Genomic DNA, 16,920 nt, shown 5'->3' on the forward strand with positions numbered 1-16,920 from the left:
GTTTGAGTGAAAGTTGTTTGCTTCCACGGGGTTCTTATCTGGGATAGAAACCTGCTGTGTTGATCCTAAAGCTGCCTGGTGCAGCAGCAGACCTTGGCCTTACCTCTCTGTGGGCAGCACCTTAGGGAAGAGCTCACAGCCCCTCTGCAAAACCCAGAGGAAAGGTGGGAAACAGCAGTGCTGCGTGAAGTGTCTGCAATGGCAAGCAGCATTCACTCTTCTGTTGCCCCTACAGTCCTAGCACGTTCATCATCAGTGGAGGTGCCTGATACTTGGCAGCAGAAGCCTGCCGTACCTACTGACACTGCTACAGACGTGCAAGAGCCTTGGTGCCACTAAGTTACAGCGCAAGAAATGTATTGCTGTAGGGGGATAAAGACATTAGACAATGCATTTTGAGACATCCTAGTATCAGGGCAGTGGAAAAAAGTGGGAAGAAATTTGATCTTTATTGTATTCTCCGTGTAGTTCTTCCCCTCTTGTGGAGGGCAGAGCTTAATGGCAAGTTCAGTGGGCAGGTTGTCCTTAGAAGCATCTGCAGTTAGTTTGTTGTTGGGGTAGGATGCAAGACTGTGTGGCTTAAGGACTTAGTTACAGTGAAATATTTTACAGACAAATGCTTGAAAGAAAGAAATCTTTCTGCTTTTAACAATATTAAAACTGTTTTGTTTTTTGACGTAAGGGCTTGTTCATTCTTTCTCAGTTCATGGCCTTAAATGGCCAAAAATGCAGTTTTAGATTTTTCTTTCACTTCCTAATTGTTTGTCTGTAGACTCTTTTTTTCTTTGAGAGATGTGAGTAGAGAAGTTATTCTTCACCGGAAAAAGCCTTCCTGAAAAATTCTAGTCACGACCTTGCTAGCATTTCTTGAAGAACGCCACAGCGTGAAAACAGTGGAAGAAAATCCTAAAGAAATGGTCCGTGTTATCTTTCCAGCATTGCTCCTGACTGAACACCCACAAGTAAGAAGGGGATATAAACAAAGCTGTACTGTGTCTCTGCAAGCAGGGTCTGTGGTTTGAAAGTGCTCTGGGGCACATAGCTGCTGCTGTGAACTCCACCTTGCAATTGGTAACCTGGGCGGTAGGCGTTATGCCTGACCAAAATGCTGGCCAGTGCTTTCAAACTTGGCTTCAGGCTTTCAGCACACGAGCAAAGACTTTGTCGGGTCCATGCCAGGCTTCCAGAGGGGGTTCTGCTGCAAAATTGAGGCTCACCCTTGGCGCTGTCAGGCTGACGCTGCCGGTGAGCCGTGCCTTGGGGGCTGTGGGATGCTCGGATGTCCACAGTGGTGCTGGGCTGCTCTGGTGCCCCTTGGGGCAAGGGTCCACACCTGAGGAGTGTGGAGGCCAGCGGGGAGGAAGACTTCCCTTACACGTGGTGGATGGTGACGCTAGAATTCAGTAGGGAAGAAAATGTAGGTGGTCAAAATATTCTTGAGGGGGGGAAAAAGCACACCATACTATATTACTGGCGAATTTTTGAACTCTTATCTAGAAACTAATTAGAGAAAATAATTTGGGGTGCAATCCAAATAAGATGATGCCTGTTTATGGCCTCTTTGAGAGAGTGCAACTTTCCCAAGGTTTTGATTATCTTCTTATAACAGCTGCAACTTTTTTCATTTCTGAGGGTTGGGAAGGTTTAGAAGAGGAACTTTTTTGTTAGAATGGGATAGTTTCTGCCCTTCATGTGATGCCTGTGCGTTTTGCAGCTTACTGTGGCATCTCGGCCGCGTGCTGACCAAGCAGGAAACCCTGCAGGGCCAAGTGCAGGGCAGATAACATCTGCCCAGCGCCCGGGTGCAGTCAGCAGGGTGTGCGGCTGTGTGCAAGGTCCTTACATCACGCTGGGTGTGGAGCAGCTTCGTTCTTCATGAAACACGTCTGACTGCAGGGATCTGATGTGCAAAGAGCTGTGCAAATGTTCTGCCTGGGAAAGCGGCTTCTTGCAGTGAGAAATCCTGCTGCTGCAGGTAGATGTATGTGCTGGTGGGGTGTAAAAGCAGATGTTCAAGCAAGAATTTTCTGTTGCCGTCACGAACAAGAATTCCTGCAAACCTTCTGAGCAAATGGTGTATTTATGTACTAAGAGATTGAGAGGTACGTGTGTGTATTTGTCTGTATAGAAAATCCTAATCTTATTACGTGGTTCAGTCATTCTCATTGACTGTTACTTGCTATCTTGTCTAAGCGACGGCAAATGGGATAAATGAAAATCACTTTCCTCAGTGGTTGTTGTTTTTCGAGGACTAGTCTAAGACGTCCAGAGTTTTCAACAGCAGCTGAAGATGATATGTAATGTGGACTTTTCCCCCTAAGTATAATTCTTCAAGTCCTTGTACGTATTTTGGAATTGCAGCAATTTGAAAGCTGTGACATTTCTACAAATCCCTCTCTTCTGTGCTAATTGTATCTCCAGTTAACCCGCGAAATAATTCTGGCAATATCTGAGCTGGATCCTGTGTATGACACCCTGGTCAAATGTCCAAGCCCAGAAAAGAGAACACGGGCAGTTAACCACGTGCACCCGATGATGAAACCAACCTGCAACAGCGGAGGAATCATCGCTTTCTCCTTGCCCTGTGCTGTGCGGTCACCTATAGGCTTGAAATCCCAGTGTGTGGTACAGCATCATCTCAGGAGTCCCTTATCTCATGTCTGCAAACAAAAGAAGTGAGCAACAGAAAATGAGTACGCTTGTCCAAGGGAAATTTGTTCTGTGATCCTGTTTAATCAAACATGTAATCAACACTTAATCAAACATTTAATCAGCGACTTGCATTTTTCCTTCTAATTAGTTGCTGCCAATTATTGGGATTGAAGAGTGAGTTTCGGGGCGGAGCTGGACAAAAATAACCAGAGGAAAGCAGCTAGCTCTCACTGCGCCTTTGTGTCTGCCTCTGCAGCTCCTACTCAAAGGCTGCATCAGCTGATGGCGTCCGCCTCCCTAGCAATGGTAAGGACAGCGGTAATTTGGTAGGCTAGAATAGAAATGGAATTTAAAAAAAATATTTATTTATTTTTTGGCTTGAAGAGGGATTCCGATTATCTTGAACTCATCGGCATGCTGATGGCATGAGTGTTGCAGTGGGGAGAGGCAGGTACCAGGGAACCCAGGGAGCTCCATAAAGGGAGATGTGTGAAGGATGCAGCTGAACTGCTGGCCTCGGGCTCTTTCTCTGAGAGGGAGAACGAAAGTATGAGTAACAGAGCTCCTGCATGGTTCTGCTTGTCGAGGCAGCTTCTAGAAAATGTGGAGAGGCCTAAGACATTGCCTCGTTCCTGGCTGTGCAGTGCGACAGAGCTCCCAGCAGAGCCAAATCTGGGCAGTGATGAAGTCTGGCTAGAAAAGGTGATGGTGTTCTGGGGTTGTGCAGCACCTCCTGCGTGCCCTGGGCCAGATCTGGGAAAGCTGCAGTCTTAGAACACCTCAGCTTGGTCACTGGGGGAAATGGTGGGTGTGACAGCTGCTGTCTAGGATAAGTTACGAAAAAGCAAGGGCAGGATTAATTAGGGCGCTGTGCGTGTGTGTCTGCCTGAGAGAGATTAGCAGCAAGAAGTGCTGTAGAAGATCAGAGGTGTGGGGGACAGCGTGGCACGGGCTGGGTGTCTGAGCCCAAGGAAGGGCACTGAAGGTTGGGCAAAGTGGTGCTGGCAGAAGGTTGAAGCTGACTGGGAAAAACCGCTTGGTTTGACAAGATGGGCTGCTCTAAACTTCCTGTAAGCCATCAGGATTTGTGCTGAAGAACTTTGGCTCTGTCATTCATTTTTGCGTTACGAGGGATGTGCATTTTGAGTAACGGCTTGGATCAAAACCAAAAACCAGGCAGTAGCTGTCCTCTGTGACTTACAAAGTGGGCGCACCAGGCATGAACCTACAGATAACATCTAGGGCAAGGAATTTTCTCCAGCCAGGGTGGAGACTTCTTGGAGACGCTGTTTTGCCCTTTACAGGTACAGAAACTATCCTGAGTGATGGAGACTTTGTTTTGCTGCCTCATCTCTGTTCCAGCTTCAAGTTTGTTCTCTCTGACTTTGGCTGATCCTACACATAGGGATCCTACATTCCTCACTGCCAAAATCTTTTGGTGTATTCCTATGAATCTTCTTGACCTACGTTGACTTGATATTATAAGGTTGGCAGCAATATGTTGTTCGTATGCTGTATTTCCAACTCCTCAAACTGCAGCCCTGTCTAGTGAGACTAGCAGAAAACCCTGTTCTCTTATCTGAACCTTTTGGTAAGGCGTTTTTTTTCCTCCCTCTAATGGTCTCATCAGCTATTAGTATTATTCTGCACGCCATATAATAGAAATAATTCCTTAACTTATTGTCTCCCAGTTCAGATCCTTTCTCAATGCTAAGTTCATGTAGCTTGCGTTTTATTTGATTTCCAGGATCGTGTCTAATTTGTGTAGATCACCAAGATGATTCACTGTGGCTCTGTCAAATGCTCTATCCTGTTTCTTCTCGGGGAAGTTGGCCGCATGTCAATAAGCAGGATGTTTTGAAACAGTACGGCCATGGCTTGTTGGAAGCCAAGCTTTCATTTTATTGCAAGCCTCTCTAATGAAGCTTCCAAATAAAGTAAAATCATTTTTTGATCTATGTTGATGTAAACTCAAGCAGAGGAGTAGGTTGCAGGGGAGGGAGTTTCCCGTTATTGGTACTGTCATCTGAATCCGTTCAAACGGAGAGAAGCAATCCAGTTCACTTTTAATTTGTACAACGAATTTTCTGCTGGACACCTTTTTCTCCTCAAATAGGAGACAAGGCAGCAGAGGGGCACTTCTCACATGCAGTTGCTTTTCTGTGTGCTGTTGACATGGTTCATGTCAGTGTTGGGGGGGATAGGACAGGGTGGGATGATGAATAGCGAAATAAGCGTGAAACCCAGTTTCAGATGAAACTGGGCTGATGGAAAAGCTTTTTAGCCAGCCATTAATTTTGGCCTAAAGAAACAGTCCTCTTTAAAATAGTAGCTGCATTCAGAAAGGCCCCAAACTAAAGGCTGAAGCATGAAATGCTTCTCAAAGGGAGCAAACAAAACAGGAACTGGCTGGATGAGTTATGTGAGCCTGAACTGGTGCAGAGTTTGGGGAGGAAAGATTTCTAGGAATCTCTCCTGCATTAATTGTTTCCTGCAAACCCTTTCCATGGATGTCCTTTTAACCTGATGAAACACCAGACTGGTAGCTCTGGCGCTGCGTGTAGCTGGCCGCAGTGAGCTGTCCGCACGGACTCTTGTTGTTGGTTACGTCTGAGTAAATTACTTACTCTGGTTCCATACATGAAGAGGAAAATTTGTTCTTGTGTATGCAAACAGTGGTCACTTGGTGAGTGCTGGAGACAAGAAATCACAAATACTCTCAGAGCTAACGACGCTTGAGGGAGACTTGGTGTCTGACTTGCTCTGTGCTGAAACGTTAGGGCCATCCTTTATGCAAAAAAAAGGAAAAAGTTGCAATCAGGTTTCTGTAGTGAGCAGACATGTTAACTGTCTTGTGTTAACTTTCTCTTGTTTGTGTAACGAAGCTTTGCATGGAGGAAAAAGCCCCAGACACCTATATATCTTACTTGAAGCCTGGCTGGAAATGAATAAACTCCTTTTTGCATGGCAAGGTGCTGAGCTTAAAGAAGTCTCTGATTTCTGCCAAGAAATGCCCAGTCTCTTCCAGAGATCCAAGAAGTGGGGGAAAAAAAAGTGTATTACACGTTTCTCATGGACGTCTCAGTGGGTGTCTGGCCTATGTAAAACTCCTAAAAGGTTTATTCAAGGCTGTTTGCCAGCGGCTTGGGAAGCTGCAGTGGAAGTCGAGCATTTGGTTTCGGGGGTGGTGGAATAAAAGCCACTTCTAAATGAAAGTTTGGTGGGTGCTTTACAGATGCACTGCCCAGAGGGATTCTGATCTAGGTAGGACAAAACATGGATAACAGCTCTAGTAAATGAGTGCTCCTAATAGAGTTTGCTTTCCTGGGTGCTTTTGTCAGGTAGCTGTGGGCAGGCTCCAGCAAGAAGATTGTTAAAGATGACTGCAGCAGGTGCCTAGAGCTGAGAAAAGCCCCAAAAGGGTCAGGTTCTCAGGGGGCAATTGCCAAATGCTTTCAGGAAGTCTGCTTACTGTAGGCTGACAGATGGGGCAATCACAATTGTTGTGTGACCTTGAGAGACCAGCCCAGTTCACTTTGTCTGTCTTTCTCTTCTGTTCTCTTTCCCCTTCCAAAAAAAGACAGCTGCCGTCCGCAGAGCTATGCCCATTTTAGGTTAGCTTACCAGATGTGTTGCATTTCTTCAGTGTGAATTCCCTGTTCAAATAGAACAGGGAGGCATTGGGAAGGTTTATATGTAGGGCATGACGTCAATATTTAATCTGAAACGCTCTCGCTCTCTCTCGATATAGTGAGATATACGGATAGTTAGGTTTACAGGTAAATGCAGATACATATGCTCTTAAGTTTAAAATCACTAATGAAACGACTTCCTGGGCGTCTTAATACACATCATGATTCTGTATTGTCTACATGAAAGGAGAAATGCGTGCTGTCTCTGTAAACCTCCTCTCACCTTATAGGAGCGCCAGGAGCCCTGAGTGTATCTGTTAACCGAGACACGAGAGGCAGCTGCTTTAATAAGGAGACGTTGGCGGTTGTTACAGTTGTGAGAGAAAGCTGCTTATAAAATATGCATGCAGGTTTTACAAGCCATGGTGTACACGAGTTAAAAATTAAAGACTATATTGAAAAGTAAGTAATTTTATGTTGGGCCATAATGAATGGAGAGGCAGGAGCCTAAAGGAAGCTCCAGAATAAATGAAGACTTGCTTGCATCCGCCTTAAATCTTTTATTTCTGAGAGCTGCTCTCTGTCTAGATAGAAATCTGTATGAGCACCATGATTTTGCTGGCCTTCCAGAAGAAGGGCCTTCACAAACGTGGGGTGGAGCTTTTTCCCCCCTCACTTTGACAGCCTTACCTGTGCTGGAACAAAAACGTGTGTTCTTCTCTGCCCTTCTCATCCTGTTTTCCTTTGCCAGTCGGAATGGACCTACACCTCAGTCTAGCTCTTTTCTGTAGTACAAGAAGATCCCCGTGAGGCAGCTTTTAACTGGCCGGCTCAGGAGACTTTGGCAGTGAGAGAAGCAGTGTGGGCTGCAGAAGGCAGAAGCTGGCCGCGTCCTCAGGCGAGAGCTTCAGTCTGTACTGAGCTGCGCGCTGCTGCAGTAAGCTGGCTCGGAGCGCCTCAGCTGTGGCGTTTAAAGGTGGGCGAGGCTCTGGTTTCTGGACAGTTTCATAGGTAGGTAGGCTGAAGGGCCTTGGTTCAACTCCCCGTGCATTGCGCCAGCTCTTGTTAATTCTCAGTTCCTGTTGCAAAAGATGTGGCCTTTGAAAGGAGGCAGGCAGAAGGCTCGATCAGCTCGTCTGATGCCGTTCAAGGATTTACTGGTAAAGCTGTTTTGTTCGAGAGTGGTACTGCTCGGAAGCAATGCAGGGCCAACATAGTTACGGTAGAGTTTGGAGGAGTTGTACTTCAGCTGACTTGAGATTTGATGGTATCTCAGTCGAAGAGAGCAGGCATTTCACTAATGCTTTTTGCTAGTTTTGTTTGAGAGATGTCTGAGCATAAAGTTAGAAGGACTGACTTTTGGGAGCTTCAGCATGAGAAACGTGTTAGCTGTAGGCACAGGAGCTTCGGGATATTTCCTAAGAGTAAGCATCCACAGTTAATTGCCAGCAGGGTTGCTGAGTGTTTCTTTAAATTTAGCGCTCTTTGTTCCATGTTACAGTTTGTGTCCATACAGTGTGTGACCGTCCCAACTTGTTCACTTTTTGAAACAGCATTGTTCTGTCAATCCTTTTTAATCCCGCTTCGCACAGCGGCTTCCCGTTACGTTGCGCTTTTTGAGCGCGTGGAGTGTGCTTTTGCTTGTAATGAAAAAGGTGATGAAACAGGTTTCTGCGAGCAGCCGGTGAGAGAGCAGTTTAATGCTCTGTGCTGTTTGGGATGTGGAGGCATTGCTTTGAGTACTGGCGTGGGCTTGTGGAATTAACTACTATAGATGAATTCCTCTTAGGATTCCACTTAGGTTGTCATCTGGAAAACTGAAAACTCATCTGCTTATTAAAACTCAGCTGGTGCAGGTGAGAATTGGCAGGACCCCCTGGCGCTAGCTATCAGCCTAGAGCAGTTCTGGCATTACCAGCCACGATGCTGGTGAAAACTTCAAGTCAGCCTGAGTTTTCCATTCAGCTTCAGTGTGGGAGCCTTTCCGTGGCAAACCTTTCAGTATGGCTTTAGCTTCCTTGCATTCCAATTTGGTGCTAGCAGAGCGAGGAGACAGTAATGTTTGCCTTCCTATGTCAGTATAATAGCTGTTAAGAAATTGGAAATAGGTTTTCCTGTATTTTGGCAACATCTGGAAATTCAGAGGTAAACAAATTACCCATCGGCTAACTAATGCACCTCGTCATCAATGAGAGGACTGCCCTTCTTTCCCAAGTTGTGTGAAGATTCTCTCAGTGAAGAAAATCTGCGTACTTGATTTCCAGGGCTCCAGTGACAATGGAGAAGGAACTTTTAGGATCTTTCTTGCTGGCTAATGACTTTGTGATACAAGGGAACAAGAAGCTAGTAATTTGTGACTGCTGGCTTAAACTAATATCAGAGGAGGCTCGCTAAGAACAATACAAAATGTAAATTTTTAGAAGCTTGATTTCGGACAATAAAATCTACTCTTCAGTTTTATGGTTATAGTACTTGGTTATAGTACCAAGTTTTATCAATGCATGCAGAAAACTTCTGCCCCAGTGTAACAGCTAATTGAACTTATTATGGCACTGGAGAGCAAATATGCAATATTAAGTATTTTTCATATTTATAAACCCTTTTGTGCGAGGTTATCGCTCATTTTGTTTGGAAATGTCTGTTTCTAGAAGCCTGTGATAGCTTCTACAGTAAGAGTTTAAAATACATGTAAAAGATAAATGTATCTGTCCCCAGCAGCAATAGGCTCCTCTGCCTTGTGACTGTGCTGCCCCTTCTCAGGTGTCTTTCAGCCATCACCGGTGCCTCGTGACCTTAGAAAGGCTTTTGAAAGGGATGGGTCATATGTTTGCTTTTTGCACAGGGTCATATTAACAGTAGGGCGATTGGGGTCACGGAGAGACAAAGGGAGCTTGGCACAGGGAGGACGTGCATGCCCTTTGCAGTGCTTAAGGAGGCAAGCGGTTTATCAAAGCCAAAGGATGGGGCTGGAACAGTTTAGCATGCAAATCTGAAGGACTCTGACCTTTGGGGGAATTATATCCCGTAATGGAAGATACAGTGCCAAGGCAGCTTGGTTTGAAGATGATTTTTAATAAGTTTATAAAGACAGCACGTGGTGTGGCTGGCTGCCATAGCTGGAAACTGGATCTGCTAATGTCTGAAGGTCCCGCTGGTGTTGTGTGCCTGTGGTTGAAGGCTAACCCCTGCATAATTGCTCATAATTGCCATCAGGTACTAAATATGTCTTTGAATGTCTGGCAGGATGAATAGCTCATTGTCTTTAATCATTTTTCTGTGCAGCTGTTAATCATTCCTTCTTCCCACGATGGCTCCTCAATTTCTTTTTTTCTTAAAAGACAGTGGCTTTGTGTCCCTGCTGGGAAAACAGTGAGTATGGGCTCCCAGACCTTGGGGTCACTAGTTTCAGGAAGAATGTCCTGCAGAGGTCAGCACCACTGACGTGTCTTGAATGTCCAGTTTAAACAGACGAAAGCAGACCCTTTTAAGTTTGTAGTTAATGACTTGATGGCTTTTATGACTTGGTACTTACAGATTTTATTTCTGCAATGCCTGTTCTTTAATGCTGAAAGTAGTAACCCTGTTGTGTTTCCTTAACCCATTACTGAAACTTAAACTGCCCTTAGTCACTGAATACTATTTCCTCTAGTTACTGTTTGAAGTGTCTGGTTGCTTTTGTGGCTTCCTCCTCCCTGCAGCTTGAACCTCTGAAGTCGTGATGTTGGATGCTTCAGTTTGTCTTTGGTCTGGCAGCATAATGGGTTAGTGGGCTTTCAGCTGGCTCTTTGCTCTGAGGTGCCGGTGAATGTTTGCCTGCGTTGTGGTGGGAAGTTGAGGTGTGTGGAAGCATTGTGGTGCCTCAGGTAAATGCCCGAGTGATGCTGCTGCCTGCTCTACCAAAACGCTCTCCGATTTTCTGGTCTGTTTCCTGGCCCTGTGTTCTGATGCGGCCCTCTAAGGAGCACTTTTATAGCTGTAAATGGGATAATATAATGCTTTCAAGATGTAGAGAAGATCAGATGGCTCTACCAAATGTCGTGTGAAGGGGATGGCAGTGTGAAAATCACTTACAGTGCCGTAGTCTCTGATCTACGGGGGCTCCTATTGCAAGGACTGTTCCCTATTTATAAAAACAAGGGTGAAATGAAATACACAAATGTGGCTACCCTCCGTGATTTTTGTGCTTAAAAAGTCCTGTGAGACAACCAGAAGCCTCCTTTCTTCAGCCCATTTAATGAGCACTTAAAACTCTAAATGAGACTTCTTCTCTCCTGTACTGCATTATCTGTTGCTACCTGACTGTACTTTACTGCCCTTCTCCTTTGGATCTGTGATGCTTTATGGAGAGACAGAGGAAGCTGAGGATTTCCCCCCACACACATCCCACTCCAAATGCCAGCTTCTCACCCATTTCAGTCATAAATCTTTCAAAAATACTGACCAAAGAAGAGAAAATGCTTACTGAAAGGTATGAATAGTTGGATTTAAGTTGGCAAAATTACCTCTAATTAATCCCCTGCTTAATAGGTTGAGAACAACAACAAAAAAATTGCCCCTGTTACAGCTGTATCTAGTAGTATTTCAGGTGCCTCCAGTTAACTTCAGTGTGAGCTGGGGTTGCTGGTTGCTTGCATCTCTAGTGGGCAGTCCTGAGAAATAATAAAAGCAAGGATCCTGGCAGATCTCCACTGAGAGAAGTGCGGGGTACTCTGCCGCTGGCGAACCTGGTGCAGACTATCTGAGCTCGCCTTTGTGCCTGGAAGAGGAACAGGATGTCTGAGAGGCTGTGGATGGCTGGCGTTTGCTGGTTTTCGCACTTTGCTTTGGTATCGTTTGCATGGTGTCTTCCTGTGTTTGATAATTTCAGCGTGGTAGAAAGCCATAGCGGCTGCAGGTTTTTTCTCCGATTCATTAATATTTATGCAACTCCCTTTGAAGCCAATATACGGCTTTTCTGGAAAAATGCTTTTTATGTTTTATGTCAAAGCAATATATTATTATTTGCTATTTTTTTAAATGTGTGCATCTGGAGGTGAAAAATTCTCATATATGAGAAAATGAACTTCACTGCGTGCATTAATAACTTCTTAGGCTGTTAGAACAGATATCATGATTGCTTTTTACTTTTCAAATTGTAAATTGTTTGGTATTTCTCAATCCATCACTCAGACCAGACAGCAAAAATATGCTACTTAATTGAACCATGGCTGTAATGTATGACCTGAGCATCATTTTCCCTTTGTAGCTGTCATTCTCTATAACGTTCGGGTCCTAGATGCCATGGGGAATTAGTCCAAGCTGTTTGCTTTGGACGTTAAAGCAAGCAAGCAACCAAAGCTATTCTGCATAGTTTGAGACTGTGATAAAAAACAGTTCATGGGCTCATAGTAACTTGACATTGAACGCTTTCCTAAATCCATAGGTCATCCAGGCTTAAACGTGAAGTCAACCGGCATGGTATTGATTTTAATCACTGTTGCACGTGGTGAGGCTTGCATTATCCGGTAGAGTTGTCCACTGGCTTCAGGTATACAACTAATCAATCGTAACAAGCTTCTGGGTTTTATTCAGTGTTGCGGGTAATTTATACGTGTCTGTTTTTCCTTTAAATGTTGTATTGTATGATTAAACGAGAGCTTTGTCCTGAAGTAAGTGTACACTGGAAGCACTAGTCAGAAGTTTGTGCTGCCTCTGGGTAAGTCCCCGTAGGTTTAGGTGTACTGTGCCAGTTGAAGGCATCGAAGCTTTGCTATTAAGTGTTTGGTTTTACCACTTTCAACCACTTTTTTCCTTCTCTTTTTCCCCAGAGGTTCTCTAACATTTGCTTAAATATTTTTCTTCCCCTTGGGCTGATGATTGCAGTGTACGATTCCTGCCTAGATGTTCTTTGGAATGCAGTGCCTCCCCAGAACAGTGACCTCTGGGAGCCTTGTGGAGAACTGACCAGTTCTCAAACATCTGCTCAAGGAACGCAGGCAACGGTCTCGCTTTGACGCAGTTTTGCTGCCTCTTCGGAAGGAGGAGGGAAATACGGCAAGCGAGGATCCGTCTTTGAGGCCCCTCAGAAAAACGGGCCTGCTGTGGGTTGCCACCACCATGAGGCGGCTGGGCGAGCAGGGAGTCGGAGCCTTTCTTTGGGAAGGAAGTGGCTGGGTGTCAGGCTACGTGGAGGGATGGAAGGAAGGCCCACGGACAGAGCAGCGACAAGCAGTGGTCACGGTGCCAGGGGACAGCACCTTTGGGTCAGGCCTCGTGCCTGCCTTGGGCGCATTCCTGTGCCCCTCGCTGCAGCCTCCCCCAGCAGTTAGCTCGGCAGTCACCTCAGCGCCGCCATGTGTCCCTCATGGACGGCCCCTTGTTGGCCTGTCCATCGCCTGTGGCCTGCAGTCTGCTTTCTTCTGCCCGTTAATTTTACGGGGTCCTGGAGTTTGTGTGTGTGGGACCAGCCTGCTTCCTGTGCCAGGCCCAAGCCCTTTTGCCTGGGATGTGGGGCAATTGGTGTGGTTATGTGGTGCTGCGTGCTCAACACGTGTTGTGTGCTACAAAAAAAGCTATTTTGGTAGAGGACTTTTCCCAAATTAACTAATCCTCAAAATATGTATGCTTCTATGGTTTCTTGTCTCCTGGGTTTAGAACTTTTAATACTTAATGTTTCGAATTAGAGGGGAAATCCCACTAGTGAGAAAGAGGAAGACCCAGCACTGCAAGCCAACCTCGCTAATCACCTCCTTCTTCCCGTAGCTGTTTAAGCATGTCTGATGGCATACCCAGCACCCGGCGCCTCTCCTCTTACTGCTCCTGTGCTAGCGTAAACGAAAACCCTAGGCTGGCTTCTGCCTTCTGCTGGTGCAGCACAGTCAGTTTCAGTAAATCCCAGTAAATTTGCAAAGTCCATTTTGGGGGCATTGTAGAAAACCTTTAGAGCAATTCTTTCTCAAGTGGCTCTGGCAGCCAGCTTGCAAGGATTTTTCTTCTTCAAAGTAGGACAAAGCTTATTCAGTGTGTATGCATGCATGGCAAAAAATGCAGCCTTTCCCATCAAGCTCTATCCTTCAAGGAGCTCTGGAGCAGCCCTTTCTGAAGCCTGGCGTATTTTAATGGTAGTTTGGAGTTGTTCTGTTTACTCCAGGGCAGACACAGCAAAAATGTAGCTCGTTTTGTTATTTTAAGTCTTAGCTTATACTACTTGGAATGCTTCTGAGTGGGCTGCTGCACTGATTTACAAAAAAGCACTTCCTACCTCATATTTCTTGTTTATCTTGCTTAGCTGTGTGAAAGTCATTGTTTCAACAATTTGGCTATTAACTCTTTCTCTGCAAGAGTCTTTTTTTTCTTCTCAAAACACAGTTGGAATGCATCTGGCTAGCCTCAGGTGACGTTCTGTGGCAATGCTTCCCATGCTGTAATGGCAACATATCAATCGTCCACCAGTTATGGGCTGCTGTTATCTGTAAGAGGGCTTTGAAATTCTCTGTAAGAGGTGCTTGGTTTCATTTTCTTTTTAATTTCCTTGCTGAGGAAGGATGAGCTCTGTTGCGGTTGTGCAGTGCATGCATGCTGCTTCTCGGCCAGAGAAACTTCGGGCTTGTGAAGTGTAAGAAGGGAGCAATTTGTGTCGTGGATGCTGATGGATTGCCTGTCCCTTTGGGCAGCTTTGTAATGGCTTTCCAAAAGAAAGACTTACTGTATTGGACAGAAAACTGGAGGAACCATTGTGTATTCAGCAGTGTGCAGCAGTTGCGACTGGGGACGACAACACAGGCGCCCTTAGATAGACGGGTGCTGCAGACAGAGGCAGGCAGCACTGCTCTGCGGCCTGCCCCAAAAGGGTCTTTGACTTTCACATATGGGATTAGTGGGAACGAGGAAGAGATTCCAGTCATGTCCTCGCTGAGGCTTTTCATTCTTAAATTAAATTCCCTACGTCTTTAAAGTGAAAAGGTTATAATATATTTAAATAGCCTGCATATAGTGGGAAAGTGGCCTGGCGTAGGAACGGCTGGGCTCTGTGCCAGAGATTCAGTACTCTTCTCCAGACTAAAGCAGAAGTGGCTTGTTTTCCTTGATAACTTGTCAGATGCAGTGACTGAGCGTTGCTGGGCTGCATGCACCTGAATCTCGATTCTCATGCTGGCAGAGTAGATGAGCCACGTCTACAGATTTGCCTGAGGTGGCTCTACTAATTGCAGCCCTCAGCGTTTCGATGTACGACTAAAATCGAGGTGCTCCCTCCCTCGCAGCACCCAGTGCCCACCTCTGCCCTGCAGGCAGCTGTAGCATTCCCAGCAGGGCAGCTGCTTAGCACGTGTCCTGCGTCCCTCCGGGGCCACGGCTCAGAAGCTGCCGAGGTGCTTCCTAGGCAGGGAATGGCACCAGGGAAGTGCTCGCCCGAATTTGAATCGGGTACCGATGTTTATTGTTTGCGTTTTAGCGTGAAGCAATGTTTTTCCATTACTGTTTGTTACATCTTTCCCACGTTTCCAATAATAACCACTCCTTTTTTTCTTTCTTTTTCAGGAAAAGAGGAGTAGAAGTGGTACAGGTGAGTAAAAACTATATTCATTTTTTTTTCATTCACTTCTCTGCTATGAACACTGTTTTTGGAAACAGTGGATTCCCTTTTGTGGCGTGTGTTGAATTTATCTAGTCGTAAGCAAACAGGTATCCAAAGTGGAGATGAAGTGGGCCTTTCCCATCTTTGTTAATGAGGAAAAGCTAATGGTTGATGAGGTGATGTTAGTCTGTGCTTACTGCTCTTAAGGATGGTCAGGCCTATCAGAAGTAGGAGCTGTTCTTTGAAACAAAGCTGTGGCAGAAGGCAAGTTCTTGCAACCCAGGGCACAGAGAAGTGACACTGAACTGCTGTGGGACTTTAGCCCATGTACTGTTAAGTTCAGGTGTTGGCTACGTTTTGTGTTTCCCAGTTCTGAATGGTTGTATTCACTTGAGATGGTACTTAAGTGATGATGCCAACTTGCAAAAGGAATTATGTTACCGTGACAGCTGTGTTGCTGTGAATAATACCTTAGAGAACTGTAGCCCTGGAAGATCAAAGGGGGAGAAATGCTCTTTCCTTCTGGCCTATTTTGTATCCTTAGAAGAGCCATGTATCATAGATTTCACTCTTCCTGGTGCTTACCTGGTGTGTGGTTATCTGAGAGCTGCGTGATATTACAAGGAAGGAAGGCACATACTTTACTGGCTGGATTTAGCCGTATTTCCAGCAGCCTTTCACCACTACAGCAGCATCTTCCTTACTTGTACCTCCTATTGCTCAGAGCTAAGGAGCAGCTTCTTTTATCAGTTCTGATACAGCCTCCCCAGGTTGATAAATACAACCAGCATGTGCAAAGCACAGCTTCACAAGCAGCATGGGGAGAAAGCTAGCCTATATTTGTGTCATTCTGTGATACACTATTACTTCAATAATAGCCCAGTGCTTTCCAATCCACTGTCTGCATTTGTTTTATGTGCCTAGTGCCTGCTGTGTACACTTAAGCAGCAAGGTGGCTGTATGAGATGAATTCAATGATACTCTGATTAGCTGAGCGGAGAACAAATTCCATTTTATCTGTTGGGCTGAAGTTGCTGTCCTTCAACATGTTGCTTCAGTTACTCTTCACTATATCAATGTATGTAGGATGCACAAGTGCTTTTTTCTCATGTTTGTGTAGCTTAATGGCTAGTCATTTCTTTATTCGAAGAGCGTTTTGCGAAACACTTGGACAGAACTAGACAGGACTTGTGTAGACATACTTCATGGTTTCAAATTTCCCAGCATAGCTGAGATGCCAGACTAACCTATACCAGGAATTTGTGCCCCAGAGGCACACCTGGAACACCGATGCCTGCTGCTCTGCTAGAACAGGATGAATGGCCACGTGCAATCATGACTTGCCCAGCACATGTGTTGCTTAATATGTCCCGATGCGTGTACTTGTAGTGAGCAAGGGATGTCTCAGAAGCATGCTCTTTTCCCACCCAGCATTACTGGAAAGCTTTGTGTCACCTCGCCCATCCATTCCGCTAGCCCTGCTTCTGGTTGGGGGATGTCTTGGTGCCAATCTGCTGGACAAAGTTTTCTTAATAGAGGAAATGTTGTTTACCTGTGTTGAGCAGCAGAGTTTTTCATTTGTTTTCCCCTTCTTCTCCTTTAGGGAACTTACCCTGTTGTGAGCTGTCTTGAGGGAAGCCAGCTCTTGTGCCCAGCAAAAGACAAGTAACTCAAAACACAACAGTACACAGGCTGTTTATCTGTTTTCCTCTTCACATAAGTTCACCTCTTTTTTTTCTGGATGCAGGCATGCTTTCCAGTTAGAAGTAGTGAGTTGAGAGGTAAGGTTCAGTTACTGGCTTCCAGGTAGCATGATGGACTGGGATGTGTCCAAGCTCTGCAGGAGAGCTGGTGCTGTGCCAGCCCCAGTGGCGTTCTGGGCACCGTGCTGGCACAGCTGCACGGCACAGGGAACGGCCGCGGATCCCTGGGGACGTGTGGGGATCTCTCAGAACCTCAGGTGTTCCCTGTCATCCCCTCAGTTTTCTTGCTGACTCCTCCAGCCCTTTGCAGCTGCTAGCTGGAGTGGCTTGAGCTGGTGGCCTGGGATGGGGATGCGCTGCACAGTGACTTGTGCCCAAA

At 45.7% G+C, this 16,920-nt stretch overlaps 1 protein-coding gene across 3 annotated transcripts in view; it reads left to right on the plus strand.

Annotated features, from left to right (window-relative positions):
- ITPK1 (inositol-tetrakisphosphate 1-kinase) overlaps nucleotides 1-16,920 on the plus strand; it is a 137,450-nt gene that overhangs the window by 18,502 nt on the left and 102,028 nt on the right. For 2 of the 3 annotated variants that reach the window (XM_040557241.1, XM_040557240.1), the window contains exon 3: nucleotides 14,802-14,826. The exons of the other annotated variant lie outside the window; for it this stretch is intronic. In XM_040557241.1, coding sequence (XP_040413175.1) covers nucleotides 14,802-14,826 — 25 coding nt within the window. The remainder of the gene's footprint in view (nucleotides 1-14,801; nucleotides 14,827-16,920) is intronic. 3 annotated transcript variants of the gene reach the window in all.

The sequence above is a fragment of the Cygnus olor genome, chromosome 5, assembly GCF_009769625.2.
Source record: "Cygnus olor isolate bCygOlo1 chromosome 5, bCygOlo1.pri.v2, whole genome shotgun sequence".
Classification (NCBI taxonomy): Eukaryota; Metazoa; Chordata; class Aves; order Anseriformes; family Anatidae; genus Cygnus; species Cygnus olor.